The sequence below is a fragment of the Balaenoptera ricei genome, chromosome 16 (assembly GCF_028023285.1).
Source record: "Balaenoptera ricei isolate mBalRic1 chromosome 16, mBalRic1.hap2, whole genome shotgun sequence".
Classification (NCBI taxonomy): domain Eukaryota; kingdom Metazoa; phylum Chordata; class Mammalia; order Artiodactyla; family Balaenopteridae; genus Balaenoptera; species Balaenoptera ricei.
Genome location: NC_082654.1, coordinates 32007444 through 32023325, shown reverse-complemented (window position 1 = coordinate 32023325; position 15882 = coordinate 32007444). Strand labels below are relative to the sequence as shown.

General features: G+C 49.2%; 1 protein-coding gene across 1 annotated transcript in view; it reads right to left on the bottom strand.

Moving 5' to 3' along the window:
• TLL2 (tolloid like 2) overlaps nucleotides 1-15882 on the bottom strand; it is a 134215-nt gene that overhangs the window by 10140 nt on the left and 108193 nt on the right. Inside the window, exons 11-16 of the mRNA XM_059899542.1 lie at nucleotides 12851-12967; nucleotides 11698-11843; nucleotides 11052-11247; nucleotides 2852-2977; nucleotides 1952-2112; nucleotides 1128-1308 (exon numbers count right to left, since the gene is read on the bottom strand). Coding sequence (XP_059755525.1) covers nucleotides 1128-1308; nucleotides 1952-2112; nucleotides 2852-2977; nucleotides 11052-11247; nucleotides 11698-11843; nucleotides 12851-12967 — 927 coding nt within the window. The remainder of the gene's footprint in view (nucleotides 1-1127; nucleotides 1309-1951; nucleotides 2113-2851; nucleotides 2978-11051; nucleotides 11248-11697; nucleotides 11844-12850; nucleotides 12968-15882) is intronic.

The following is a 15882-nucleotide window of genomic DNA, read 5'->3' as shown; positions in this document are numbered from 1 at the left end:
ACCACCGTGCACTGAGCATTTACCCTGTGATGGACACTAATCACTCTATTATATCCTCTGTATTATCTAAGTTAATTCTCACACAACCTTAGGAGGGAGGTGCCTATGCCCCCATTTTACAGGTAGGAAAACTGAGGCTGAGAACGTTAACGTGCCCAAGGTTACTCAGTGAGCAAGCAGTCTGTGTGACCAGAGGCCTGGGCTGTTACTCCACGGCCCCACACCTCCTCCTGCCTGTGGAGCAGGTAAGCGTGCGAGCCTTGGGCCAGGCGGCCCAGTGCCAGCCCTGCTCCTCCACTTCCAGCTGTTGTGACCTTGGGGAGCCCTTGACTTCTGTGCCTCAGTTGCCTTACCTGTAAAGTGGAGTCAGTTATGGTGTCCTTACCTCACAGGATTGTTGAGAGGAGGAAACGAATTAGTACAGGGAAAGCACTTAGAACAGCGTCCAGCCCCAAGTCAGTGTTAGTTTTTATTTATTATTATGGATGGACTCAGATGTTAGCTGTTGTTGTCATTATGGATCTTGTAGTAGCTCAAGCCGGCACAGTATGCAGCCCTCTCCTAAGCCAGCTTCCTTCCCTGCTAACCGAGGACCAACCTCCATCCCCGGCCCTCCCACCAGGATAACTTCAAGGGTCAGGGACATCTCCCTCCTCTCTGTACCCTCTGCCCACTGCGGGTAATGTGTCACTGAACACTTGGTGCTTTAGTTTTGCCCTCTGATTCTATGAGGACAGCTAAGAATCCTTAAAGAGCCCCATAAAAAATAAAGAGATGAAGACCACCCAACACTTCAGTGTTGGAACCACGGGCTAGAAAGAGGCAAGGAAGGCTCCTCCCCAAGCCCTCTGGGGGAGTGCAGCCCTGCCCACACCTCGGCTCCAGACCTCTGGCCTCCAGAGCTGTGAGGGACAACATTTTTTGTTGTTTTGAGCCACCTGGTTTGTGGTCGCTTGTTTTGGTAGCCCTGCAATAACATAGCCACCACGCTATAAAACCCGGACCGAGGCAGAGACACTGTGAGGGCGGGGGCAGCGGGCAGAGAGGGGCGGGCGGGTGCCCCGAGGCTGGGAGCCCACAAAGCCGTGTTGCCCTCAGCCTGTGGTCTTGCCCCCAAACCCGCACACCTGAGAAGAAGTGGGCCCTGAAGCCGCGTTTGGAGACCGTGTTGTCGGACTTGAACTCCACGCGCATGTTGTTGCTCTGCGAGGTGATGACCTCGGGCGTCTCGGAGCCACAGAACTTGCCGTGCAGCCCGGCGTCCGGGGACAGGCCGCTGCGCACCTCCACGAAGTCGTACTTACACACCTGCAAGGGGGAGCCATGGGGAGCCGCCCGGTGCCCTCAAGTCCCCGCCGCAGACCCTGGCGCATGGCAGGGCTGCCTTCCTGAGAGCTGCACCCTGCCAGGTGGGCAGTCGAGCTCGGTCAGGCCCAGCGGGAGGGTCCTCTCGACTCTTACTGGGATCCTTCCAGCCCAAGGTGCAGACAGGGGGCACGCCTGACTAGCTGTCCAGCTGTAGGGCTCTGCCTGGGCCTCGGCTGGCTGACTTGATCATCCCACGTCCACCGCCCAAGGGAGGGAATGGGCTGTTTATGCCACCCTGGTCCCCAGCTGCATCTCACCGCCTCCCAGCTGGACGCTAAGCCCCAGATTCCTACCCCAGGGGACGTACCTGTCCTGACCACCTCGCACCCCCCGCCCCCAAGACCCGCCTCCTCCTCTCTTGTCCTGATTCTCCTCGGATTTATCAGTGACGAGAGGACCAAAGCCCTCCATCTGCAGAGGGTGTGCAGCTGAAACTGCCTCACCAAACACCCCCCAGATTCCGCCCAGCTACAACCCCACGACCCTAGGAGGCCACCTCCCCGCCTGCTGAGCCCCTCGCCAGTTTTCAGCCCTGAGCCACATCCCAACACGATCCCCAGTCAATTGGAGCGCAGAAACATACATCATTGCCTTCCAGTTCAAACACTTCAAACTGAAGGGAGATCCGGTACTGAGCGGGGGCCACCACTTGCCAGACACAGTTTTTGTTTGTAGGATACTCCTTTGGCCACCCAGGACTGGTGATGGTTCCATTCAGCTTGGTAATGAAACCGCCACAGGCCACTGCACAGGGGGAAAAAAAAGCAAGATTCATCTGGTTTTATTTCCAAGTGACTGCAGTTTCCCCCAAGCAGCAATAAGCCCTGCTGTTCTTTAATAACAACAACAATAACAATAACAACAAATAGACCATCTGAACTGATTAATTCAGCCTCCTTTCTTCTAGTCTGTTTCAACTGAGGATTTGGAGGGATGGAGTGGAGGACAAGTCTTTACTGCTTTTTAAAAAAAGGCGATGCGTTTGTGCTTACCTCTTACTCAGTGGCATAGCTGGGGACTTCACATGACTTGGACCAAGGAGATTTAGAAATGTTTGCACCAAGCTATGCAATGTCCCTGGCTTCCACGAACAAGCAGAGTCATGCAGGTGGGCAAGGAAAACACCACCAGCCAGGTAGGAATGGAATGAATGAAATGCACTATTCGTTGAGTCACACCAAAGTGCTCATACTTATTCTTTGCTTTTATTTGCTACCTTAATAATCATATGAATTTCACATGGTCACAGAAGAAAATGAACCATGGTTCCACCTGCACAGTTGCTGGGGTGGAGTCTGATAAAGTCATCTCACGTTGGTGGCTTCATCGAGTTGTTTTTCCCTCCAGGAAGGAGGTGGACCATCCCCACAGCTGTCCATTGTTACTTCACAGCCAACCAGCTGCCCCATCTTCATCTGTCCCCCTTCTCCTAAGACTTGTCCCCCATCCCCTCTCACTCCAGCTTGGCAGGTCCAACACCAACCTTCACACGCCTTCTTGTCAGAGGCCAGCTCATAGCCAGGATCACACACACACTTGTAGCTGCCCAGAGTGTTCACACAGCGCTGCTCACACCCGCCGTGATCTGGCCAGGAACACTCATCCACCTCTGTTGGGGAGGAAGATGACCATGGTTAAGTCATCACAAAGCTGCCGGGTCTGTTCCCCATTGCTTCTCACGTCCCGGCATTCCCTCTAAGAAAAAGAGCATCTCCTGGTGACCACCTTCCAAGGAGTCCCCTGTCCACGTCTCAGAAACCAGCAGCAGCCACAGCAATGAGTGGGATCTTGACAACGCACAAGACTAACTTGTTAGCCAGAAGCAGGGCTCCTTTGAGAGGAGACCGGGTCTGGTATAACTTCATTCTTTGCAGGGTTCAGTCAGCAGTATTTGTGATCTTAAAAAATCTCAAAGTTTTCATACCAAAGACGATCAATTTCAATGCTATAAAATTGGGGATCCCCCATAAATGCGGAACGTCTCAGGACATTAAGCAAAGGGTAAGGACAAAGGGACACATTCCTAGATGACGATGTATAAGTATTCTCCAGGGATAGAACCAGAAGCTGTGATTTAGCATTTTTATCACTAATCTGAAGAGGTGATCTTCAAGGTTACAGAAAATGCTGGCTCTTAGGTAAGCCGAAGCCTCCAGGAGAAACTACAGGAAGAGGCCACAGAGAGACTGAGTTAGCAGGGGAGTTACATGGGATTCAGCACCGACAAGTGTCCAATGATGTGTCTGGGGCAATTAAATAGCAGCAAGCAGGACGCTGTCCAGAGGGAGAACATGGGACTCATTGGAGAATCTCCCCGGACAGGTCAGCCCATGCACCACTAAAGAAAGGAAAAACCCAGTCCATTGGGCATCTCCAAGAAGAGTATCGGAAGTAAAAGGAAAAAATCATTGTTTTCTCTTGCCAAGTTGTGGTACATTTATCCCTAAAGAGCATGCAGGTTGTAGCCTAACAGAGCTGCAGAGTCTAATGAAAGGACAACTAGACGCAGAGACATCTTCAAACAACAACAACAAAAGCCCAACCTAGGAGGAAGAAAGGGTTGGAGAGTGGGTGGAAGTGTTGGTTCCTAACGCCAGGGAAGGTAAGAACAGAGCAAGGACAGAATTCATGAAATCTCGAGAGACCTCGCATTACACATAAAATAAATGAGGACATTTTCAAGTTGGTAAAGACTTGAAAAGATCCCCAGTCCTGCCACCTCAGCAAGGATCCATTTAGTAACATTTCTGGTAGGTGGCTTTTCAGACCCTGCTGGAAAACACCTAGAGATAGGAATCTTACTCTTTTTAAAGGTATTTCTTGCCCTTTGAAATTTGAATTGTTAAAAACTCTGACTCCTTGCAACTTCCAACCCAATGGTCCAGCAGAAAATGCAAACCTTTCAACCACCATATCTCCTTTTTCCAACTCAAATAAACTCCAACTCAAATAAACACATTTCCTTCCAATCTCCCTGATCCATGATGCACAAAATACTCATCAACCTGGCGGCTCGTCTCTGGGTGCCGGACAGTTTGTAAATATCCCATCATTTCATATAGTGAGGAGTAAACTTTGGTGGCTCTAAGAGTGATGTGTTCTTGGGCTCAACAAAAGCTTAAATAAGTTGGTCAGTAGGTGAGACTGGGTTTAGGAGACACGCTCTAGACAAGGGGTTGAAGTTGTCCATAGCTTCAAATAAGTATAAGTATTAAGTTCGCTAAAGTAGTAACAATCCTGCAATTATTTACTACTGTGCAGTAGGCAAAGTACTTTCTTTGACATTTGCTAAAAAGTATAAAAGGAGGAGAATCAATAACAACGAGGAATAGAAAAAGTCCAGTCTTTAGAGCGAGCCAGACAGACCTGGGCTGGATTCACCAGGGGATCTTCCTTCAATAAACTGGGTGATTTGAACTTTCTGAGCCTTCCTCCACTTTTAAGATGAGAATAATACCTACTTTTAGGGTTGTGGTGATGGAAAATGATGCCTGTGAAGTACCCAGCATATAGACACTCAGTACACATTAGCTGTTGCTCTAGAAAAGAGCAGGGTTGCTTTTGAAATTCCAGTGGATGGAGAGACACAATGATGGGAGTAGTGAAAAGGATAAGGTTACCTGGCATCCCTGAATCAGGGAAGAATAGAGTAGGCCTGGGGAGGGGAGAGAGAGAGACAAGGCAGGAACAAAAAGAAGGAAAAAGTGTCAAGGATGGGCCAATGAAGGAAGACCAGATGGGCAGGAAGGCAGCAAAGCAGAGTCAAGAAACTGGCAGGAGGACGGAAAGGAACCATGGAAAGAGCCCATCAACATAGAGCAAGTTAAATAAAGGGCCAAGCTGGGTGGTTGGGGGAGACTGATGCCAGAAGATGCTATGGGCAGGACACACGATTATCATAAGCAAGAAAAGGAGGACCACTGATAAGTCTCCTGGCACCATCTTAGCCATGTGGAGGGAGAGAGGCTGGTGGATTGGATGTGCACCTAAAGCAAAGGGAGTATATTTCCTCCAAAGACTAGAAGGGTAGGGTGTTTGGCCCAGGAAGATGGGTACAAGGTGTACGTTTACACCTGAGCTCTCTCCAGAAAGAGCAGTGGGGTGTTTGGCCATTTCCACCCCTGCTCCAGCTCGGGTGATGGTGTGGAAGTGAACCAGGGGCCCTGCTCTCAGGCGGAGCCTGGGTGCCCTCTGCATCGCCTCCACGCTAGAATGAAGTATAATCTGCTTCAAGCCCACAGGCTCATGCTTGCTCTGGGCTACAGTGGCCAAGGCCAAGCACCCCAGAAAAATCTGGGAGAGCGTGGGGGTGGGAGAAGAAGCTGAATCAGGGATCAGCTTTGCTGACTCTGGCTTTTTTTTGCCTTCTCCAAGTAGTACCAGTGAAAGAAGGAACCATTCTGAGGTTAGATAATGAGATGACTCAGGTAGGATCCCAAACATTGTTTCAGAGAGAGTTAAGGAAAGGGAAGGCAAGGCACATCCCTAAGCTTTTGAAGTACCTTGAAGGGATCCAGCCCCCCACATCACAGATCCCGTGGTGGGCCATCAGCACTGGGACAGTGGAGCATGGGGGTCAAGGTGGGAAACCCTCCCATTCTTTATATGGGGAGTGTGGCAACAAAATGGCCCCGTCAACCCAAAAATGCACTTGCCATCTCCCGAAGTAAGCAGAGATGTGAGGTGCTTTGCCTGCTGCCCGGCCAGCAGGCTCTGAGAGGGACTTCCATCTGGCGCCAGGAGAGGGATGCAGAGGCCAACTGGCACCCTGGACAGAGCCACGTGCCAGCTGGGCCCTGGGCAGAGACTCCTGCCAACTGGCACCAAGGCAAGAGCTTCTTTGGCTGGTCCAACTCTTCTGCGTGGCCTTTGTAGTTACTCTTCCACTTTCTTTCACTGGAGAAGTCCTGACACACGCACCGGCCCCTGTGTGCTCACAGGACATCCTACTGACAGCCTTGCTGGAAAAAGGCTGACAAAGAGCTGGCTGTGTCGGGGCTCTGGAGCTGGGCTAACCTGTGCTAGATCCCATGGGACTACTGAACACTTGAAATGCAGCTATTCTAAATTCAGATGTGCTGTGAGTGTAAAACACACTGGATTTCCAAGACTTAGTATGGGGAAAAAAAAGCCATAAAATCTCTCATTAATATTGTGTATATTGATTACATATTAAAATGACAGTATTTTTGATATATTGGATTAAATAAAATATAGTATTAAAACTAATTTTGCCTCTTTCTTTCTCTTCTTCTTCTTTTTTTTGTAATGTGGCTGCTGGAAAGTTTAAAGTTACATTCATGGCTTGCATTTGTGACTTGCCTCCTATTTCTGTTGGACAGCGCTGTTCTGCACTGTGGTCTCTGGCCTCATTCATCCGTGTGGGAACCCTGAAAGGTAGGCAGAGCAGGGAGCAAGAAGCCCAATCCACAAATGAGAATCTGAGCCTTATTCATTCATCCACTGCCCTGTAAGAATTTATTGAGCCCACTGTGGGTCTGGCACTGTGAATACGGCTGAGGACAAAGCAGGTAGGATCAAGTCTCAGAAAGGAAAACTGACCTGCTTGAGAGCAGTGAGCTGGTAAGAAGTGTGTGGGCAGGGCTGGACCCCGAACTGCAGAGGCTACATCCAGGGCCCTTCTCCCTATACTCCCATGGCAGAAAGGTGACGAATGTCAGAATCAAATCAGAAATTCAAATCCCTTCACTTTGCTTTCCTGTGGCTTTCAGGTCTCTGTGGAGGAAAGAGAGTGAGCTATGAAGTCCTACACATGCAGGGCCTACTTCTAGCTCGGCCACCTTAGAACTTCAATTTCCTCAATTTTAAAATGGGGGTAATAGGGGCTTCCCTGGTGGCGCAGTGGTTAAGAGTCTGCCTGCCAATGCAGGGGACACGGGTTCGAGCCCTGGTCTGGGAGGATCCCACATGACGCAGAAACTAAGCCCGTGAGCCACAGCTACTGAGCCTGCGCGTCTGGAGCCCGTGCTCCGCAACAGGAGAGGCCGCGACAGTGAGAGGCCCACGCACCGCGATGAAGAGTGGCCCCCGCTGGCCGCAACTGGAGAAATCCCTCGCACAGAAGAACGAAGACCCAACGCAGCCAAAAATAAATAAATAAAAATAAATTAAAAAAAAAAAAAAAAAAGGAGGCAAGAGACAGCATGGTGAAGGGCCATACATTGGAATCTATGTGCAAGGTACCCTTTAAAAAATAATAATAATAAAATAAATAAAATGGCGGTAATAATGCCAAGCAAGGGGTTGTTCTGAAGACAAAGTGAGGTAGCTGGTACAGCTTCTGGCATGCTCGATAAATGTCCTTTCTTTCTCCTTTAATAGGTCCCAAAGAGGCTTCCACCAGACCTGACTCCTCTTTTAAGATTCAGGGTCAAGGTCAATGCTGTATAGTTCTTCTTTTCTAAATGTGGCTCTCTACAGTCCTTCTTGACATAAAAAAAGATATCAAGCTGGGCCTGTGCGCTAAGTTAGTGTAGATGGGCTTCAATTAACACCTTTACAGGCATCTAAAAAGCTGTTTGCCAACTGACATGTCCTTGAATATCTAGGCTGGGTGCTGACCCCACCCCCATGCTGAGTGAGATCCTCCTCCGATGTCAACACTTCACACAATATCACTGCCCGCTGGCTCACAGGTCTCCTTTGTCACCTTGAGCTCTTAAAGACAAGGACCATGTTCTCCTCTGTCCCACAGCCACTGAGACACAGTTTGATGACTGCTGAATAAATGTTAAAGGTAGAAGAGGGAGAAGATGGCATTTTCTACCCACTAAAACAGAGCTAGTTATCATGGTTGGTCAGAGCAGGCCAAGGCTCTAGACTCAGTCCCTTACAAGCCGGTTTAGCATTACAGAGAGAAACACCCCTCTCCACTGCACTGACTGGCATCTCCAGTAGAGTTGCCACAAAAAAAGCAGAAGACTCCATTAAAGTTGAATTTCAGATGAACAATTATTTCTTCGTACAGTATGCAATATTTGGGACGTACATATACTAAAAGGTCATTCTTTATCTGAACGTTGAATTTAACTGGGCAAACGGTTTTTAAAAATTTGTTCAATCTGGAAACCCTAATCTCCAGTTTTAGCTGGTCCTCTCAAAAATTGCAATGCTGAGCGTCAGCAGAACCAGGAATGAGATGTGGGTGGGCCAGTGCCAACTGGTTACCAGTTCTCTTACTGGAAAGAAGCCCCAACACCTAATTTACGGACCTGGGGGTAGAAGTCAGGGAAGGAGAAGGACAGGAGAATTAGGATAAACAGAATTAGAATAAAACCTCACGATTATTTGTGACGTGGTAAGTAAAATGAAGTCTCCCAAAGTCGTCCACATCGTAGTCCTGGAACCTGGGAATCTGTTACCTTACCCTTACGTGGCAAAAAGGACTTTGCAGATGTGATTAGATGTGATTTCAGGTTCTTGAAATGGAAGATTATCCTGGATCATCTGGGTGGGCCCACTGTAACCACAAGGGTCCTTACAACTGAAAGTGGGAGGAGGAGAGTCAGGGTCAGAAAAGGAAACGTGATGATGGAGGCAGAGGTCTGGGATGCAGCCCGAGAAGGTCTCAGCTGCCCTTGCTGCTTGAAGACCGAAGGGCACCACCAGCCAAGGAGTGCAGGCGCCTCCCCTGCAAGCTGGAAAAGGCAAGGGAATCTGACCTCGAGAACTGTAAGATGATAAGTTTGTGTTGTTTTAAGCCACCACATTTGTGGTCATTTGTTACAGCAGCGATAAGAAAGTGACACACGGCAACTGCAAGAAGAAGTTGTCACATTATTTTTTCCAGAGAGAAAAATAACCACTTCAGAGATTCCTTCCTTAGCAAAAAAAATTAATGGGACTAAACATGACACCATGTGTGTTCACTTAATGCTATTTCATTTTCTCCTGACAATAACTCTGCGATAACCTGGTAGTATTGTTTCTACAGGTAGAGAGATTGGGGCTCAGAGAGGTTTTATAACTTGCTGTAGGCGACCCAACCACTAAGACTTAGTGGCTTAGTGAGGCCACTAAGTCAGACGGGGGTCTCCCCAGGCTGAGAGACACCCAGCAGGTGCAGTCTGGGCTAGGGTGAGGCGAGGGCTATGCATCTCTACTTCTACTAAGGCATCTCTACTAAGGCATCTCTACTAAGGCATCTCTACCAAGACTCCCATGTCCTTCTTCCCACTACAACCACTAGGCGAAGTGCATTTGAAATACACTTGATATGGCTTGGTTTTTTGTTTTTTTGTTTGTTTTTGCTTGGGAAAGAATTAAACTTTGTCTCCAATTATTCAGAGCATTAGGATTCTGCTCTGTTTCTGTTTGGGTTTGCTGTCCCCAGATGGCTCAAAGCAGAAAAAAAAAAAAAAAAAAAATCCCACACACTTGTGTGGTACTTTTCAGCTTATGAAGTGCCTCCACAGCCATCATTTCATTGGGGCTTCACAGCTGGCTGGGTAAAATGGGCAGATTTCCTTCTTCCTGTTTTACAGAGAGGAAAACAGCGGCTTCAGTAAGGAAAAAGGGATGCTTGCTCAGGGTCACACAGCTTGAAGTGGGTTCTTCTGACACCATCTGCTCACCTAAAACCTGGGAGAAGGGGATAAACAGGGGGCAGATGGGGAGACAGAGTAAGGAAGGGACCAGGATTTCTGGGTTAGCACAGCCAGGAGCCCTAGGAGAGGAGGGAGGAAGGGGTCACTGATCAGGGACCACCAGTTGCAGATTGGATATCTCCATTCAGTGGCTGCTGGTGTGCTGGTGGGCGCTCAGTCACAATGCATTGGGGAATAGCCAGTATTTCCACTTAGCATGTGGTCTGAGGAATTCCAGGGCTCTGAGAGCAGAGAAGGAAAACCTATCTATTCAACAGAGTCTTAGGAAGCTCGCTCTGCTGGGGCCAGGAATGCTGGTCTTCCCACACCATTCTGCGTCTGATTTTATCAAGATCTTACAGAGCAGTCAGTCCCTAAGGCGGCACGGAGGTTTGCTTCCTGTGAGCGCCACACCTTCTCAGTCTCCCCCCGCCCCCTGCCCAGCTCTGCCCACTTGAGGGTAGGCTTGTAGACTGGGAGCTGATGCTTCAGGAGCTGAAGACCTGGGCTGCCTCTCTGGCCCACATCAGGGCATGCAAGGCAATGTTCTAGAAAGAGTTTGAGCTTAGGAGTCAGACTGTGTTTAGATTCTTGATCTGCCACTTAACTGTCTGAGTGACCCTGAGCAGCCCTTCTCAGCCCTGATCAAGCATGAGCTAAACCCAACTCACAGGTTTATTTTGGGAATTAAATGACATAGTGTAAGTCAAGTACCTTGCACCGTTCCTGGCACACAGTAGGTGCTCAATTAATGATAGTGACTACACAAATATGTATTGTTATCAATGCTCAGTTTCACTAAGGTTCATGAAGTTGACCTTGGAAACCTATAAACCTAATTTCCAAGTGCGGCAGCACAACTTTCTGCCACAAAGAAAGAAGCCAAGGCTGAGCCTGTACCCGAGCCAGTCGTGACCTCCGCTGGGGAATCTATGCACAGCTCTGAAACGGCTTGCTGCCTCCTCACTGCAGGAAGCTTTGTTTGGTGCTAAGGTTCCCTATGGGTTTTGTGATTCTTAGGCCAGGGGGGCAATACCTCATCCTGTGACTAAAATGGAAACAACTGCTAATTCATACCCTTGAAAAAATTGGCTGCAAAGCCTGCTTTATTGATAGAGCCATCAGACACAAACTTCATCCACATTCTGTTGGAGCTGGACTTTACATCCTCTGGCTTCTCATAGCCACAAAAGTGGCCAATCAGGGCGCTCTCTTCCGCAGGGCCGTCGCGGATTTCCAGGTAGTCGTATGCACAACTGTCGTGTCTTTCGATCTAAACGGAGAAACGGAGACAACGTGAAAGACAGCAGCTTGGCCTTAAGGTTTTCAATTTAAGAAAGGAACCTAAATATCACTCTTGAAAATCTAACCAAGAGACAAAAGGACCCAAACGTGTCCTGGGCTTTTCCAAGCTGTCTCCTACTTGCGCAAGTTAAGGATGAATCAAGCTGCAAAGAGATTAAGTCATGGTAAACAGGGAAGAAAGATTCAACAAAACGCCCTGGGATCCCATTCTAGACTTCTGCTTCAATTATTCCCCCACCCTCTCCAGCAGCCTTCAGCAAGGAGGCAGATGTGATTTCAAAGCCTGCAGAGGCTCTGATACCAGATGTCCTGGCAAAATGCATCATGGACTTGAAATGGCCTCTTAGGTTCCTGTTTTCAACCAAAGAATGGCAATGTATCTTTATAGAGCACAGTGTCTAAGATCAGCAGTACTCACCTCAAAAGCTTGGAAGGTAAGCCCCACGTGAAATCCCTCCGAAACCGTAATCCTCCAGACACATTCCTTGGAAGGTCTGTAGTCATCCGGGTAGTTTGGAGATTGAATCTGACCGGCATCTTTGTTAATGTCTCCCCCACAGGTAGCTTTAGAAAAAGAGCCAGGAGGAAAGGGGGGTCCCTGGTCAGAGCTTACTAAGGAAGTACACCACTAGGTGGCTCCACTTGCCAACATTTTCATTTCCATTCAACCAAGACTGTGCCTCCAGAAAGGCATAATCTCATGTGTTTGCAACTCTGAATTTTTCTCATATAAAGAAAATAACCGTGTAGAGCAGTGGTTCTCTACCTTTGCTGTGCATCAAAATCACCTGGGAGATTTTTCAAACTGTGGGAGCCAGGGCCACATCCCAAGAAGTTCTGATCAAGTGTGTCTGGGCGATCACCGGGGGTTTGAGATCCCCCAGTGATTCTGATGCAGAGGGTGGAGCCCTCTGGTACAGAGTGATGTGTACACACGCACACGCACGCTATTTCCTTTATAAAAACAAAACTTTGGCCTCTCCAAAATGACAATTTAAGTCCCTAAGGGGCCTTAATAACTATCTAGTGTTTTCCTTTGGGTGGAGGGCGGGCACAGGGGTAACTAGCCAGAGAAACCCAATATGTGGAACAAACAGAAGCAGAATTGCCCTGGTGGCAGCTGCCTAGAGCCCAGACCTATTGGTTCCCTCAACTCAACCACCATGGTGGCCTCAGAGGCCCTTCCAAGAAATGTAGCTGGAAATTCCTTGACATTGTCCAAAGTCCTCTTTTCACAAATGAAACTCAGAGAGGTTTGGAGTCTTTGCTCAGGCTCACACAGCTATTCAGAGGCTGCTTTCATTTCCACAGTGTTCTGTAACCCCCAACGCCATCCCGGCTGGAGTGGAATGAGGGTTCAGCAGGGTGGTGACAGGTAGGTGGCGCCTGTCCTGAAGGGAGCCCAGCTAGCCTCGCAGCTTCCATAAGGTGGGAGAAGGGGCCGGTGCTGCCCCACCCTCAGGGCTCGGGCAGCCGCCACACGTGCAAGGGTGGGAAGGGACACCGGCTGCACGTGAAGGACAGAGGCACACCAGGAGCCACGCCGGCAGCTTTTCTCGTCACGAACAAACCTTCATACACCGCGAAGAAGCCCTTGCCCAGGATGTTACTGCTGCTTCGGAATTCCACCCAGAGCCGGCTGTCTGTGGAGATGAGCGGCTCCGGGACTTTGTCGCCACAAAACCTACCTGGGAAGCGGAAAAGAACGGTCAGGCTGCTGGCGGACAGCACGGAGGGACTCAGTGCAGGCAGAGAGGGAGCAGTGTGGCTTCAAATGCGGTTCAAGGTGAGCAGTCCTCGCTGGGCAACTCATCCTGTAGCACATACAGGATTAAAAGCTGCGATGGAAGCAGTCACACGCGTGTATGCCTCCTTCAGGAGAGTCTCAGACTCCAATCAATCAGATACCCTGAGTGTGGCCCAGGCACCCCCTCCCCTACCAGTGGGTCTTGTTGAGGTGCTGAGGGGGATGAGGACGTCCCAGCAAGGCCAGTGGTGGGATGGTGGTCTGAGCGAGTGACGAGTGTTCCCCCTGGTATTTCTATTACATATACACCCTTCTATTTGGGGGGCATGCCTTATGCCTTCCTTGTCTCGGGGAAGGGTTGCCAGAGGACACATGATGACAAAATCAGTTCCTGGCTTTTGAATTCCACAAGTCTGGCCACAATACCAAATATTTGGGAAAATACACAATGAATAAGAGCACATTTCCCCTGTCTTGTAGTCTTAGAAAGATTCCTAGGATGGAGGAGCAATCCTCTCCTAGAGGGAGAGAGGATTGGAGAGGGCACCATGGAACCTCTGAAAGGACCCTGTGCCCTGGGTGGAGAAGGATGATAGAGACCCCAAGGAGGTTTAAGGAGCTGGGAGAAGCAGAGAGCTGTGCCCCCAGGGCAGTCCCTGGCAGAGCCTGGAGGGGCAACAGGACCCTGGATTCCCCGTGTCCCACCTGGGCTCAGAACAGGAGTGTCTGTGTGTTTTCTTAAGATGTTAGGCCAGGAGCCAGGCATGCAGAGCTCTCCAGGGAAAGCAGGACACCATGGCAGCAACAGGACTCCTGGGAGGGGATGGAAGCCACCTTCCCATAGCCCAGAGGGCCTGGGGAGCCATAGCACGTCTCCCATAGAACGTCTTCTAGGGAGATGTGGACTTGGCACCAATCTGAACTGGCCTAGGGCCGAGACAAGGAGGAGGCACCACAGCCACTTAGGTGGACAGAGGGCTGGAGACAAGAGGGGGATGAGGACATCCCAGCAATGCCAGTTGGGATGGCAACGTGCCAGACACCATGCCCTGGCACAAAGTGTGCCCCCCACTGGCACCCTGCGGGAAAAACCACAAACTGACTGTAATTAAGTTCCCACTACCTGATGGAAAGGGGCTCATAATTGCTACTGAACGTGTGGTACTGAACATACAAATCAATGTGTATTTCTTAAGACACGTGGGTACATTGTGTGAAATTTGGACCCTTTACGGAGTAAAAGGGGGAAGGCCAGGCCTCCCCAGGGCATGGTCATCCGTGGCCATATAATTTCCAACGCCACATAAGGATGGCAGCCAGGGCAAGAAGGTGCTCACAACACAGACCAGCCAAGGTCTCTCTGAACGGAAAGCGTCCACGGCTCCACCAGCGCTGACTGTGTGAGTCACTCAAGAATCCATTTAACATGGGGGGAGGGGGAGTGACGGTTCATGGGTATGGGCTTTCTCTGGGGGACGATGAAGATGCTGTCAGACTGTGGTGGCTGTACAACCCTGTGAGCACACTGAAACCACTGGCTTACATGCGCTAATGATGAGATGTATTATGGTGCACGAGTTTTATCTCCAAAAAATGTTTTAAAGTCCATTTGACAGATATTTAGTGGGTATCCTCCCATGGCCAGCACTGTGTTAGCCACTGGATCAACCCCTTGAAGCTGTAACGCTGCTTTGCCCTTCTGAGAAATGGGGCAGGGGGTGAGACTGGGGGAGTAATAAATGCCACTACAGACATTTCCTAGTGGCCAACTGTGGTCGACATTCTTTGGGGAGACGCAGGGGTAGAGGTTGCTAATCTCCTTCCATTTCCTTCTGATTCTGGCTGCCTGTAGCCTTTTGGATTTGGGGAGCTTAATATTAAGGGAGATGAGCTAAAACTGCTGTTGAGAATTGGGCAAGGAAAAATCCATCAGAAGTCTATACACTTCCAGTAATGGTTCCTCGGGCATGGCCAATTAGTATCAATTAGTTCTTGGAAAACAACATATAAGCCTGGGGAAGTATTGCTCACCAGTGAGAAGACGGAGCCACTGAACAGCGGTGAAGCAATGCCGGTTGACAAAAGGAACTCTTTCTTAGCCAAACCGAGTTTCAAGTCCAAATTTCTCCTTTTAAAACCCCAGCTGTCACAGCCGCTGGGGAAGTTTTCAAAAGAGAGAGGGACTTCACCACCTTGCTGCCTAAGAAACCACGCACCCCAGGGCCACAGTACCACCCACCTCTGCTCCGTACCCTGGAAGAGATAGGAATTACCAGCTCAGGTGTGCTTTACTGCCTTGGCAGAGCTAGACTTGGTAGAATAAATTACAAATTATGTCTAAGCAACGTCTCCCCAAATCACCTTGTAATTCTTAACTAGAACCCTCTACATTGTCCCTGGACTGATGTCTCCAGATTTTCACCTTCACTGTAATGGTTCTGATAAAAGCTCCCTCTTGAATTGAACCAGACTATGCCAGACACTGTCCTACACACGTCACCTGGATTTTCTATTTGCCTCCCTACTACCTTCTGAAATAGGTGCTATTATTAATCTCATTTCTGAAAAAACTGAGCATTGGAGAATTTGAGCTGAGTTACACTCAATGTGAGTTACGCTCAAGATTGTAAGTGGCAGCAGGATTTGAACCTTGGCAGACTGAGATCTTGACCTTCATCATCAGTCTCTCATCAGTCTCACACTCTTCATCATCATCACCGTCACCGCCACCACCATCCAAAGGAACTCCTCTGTTTGAGGTGCAGTTCTGAACACTGCACCTTTTTTGGATCAGTAGACATCAAATCTGCTGTCTGGAATATAATCACTATCCCCATTTCCCAATTTGGAAACAGA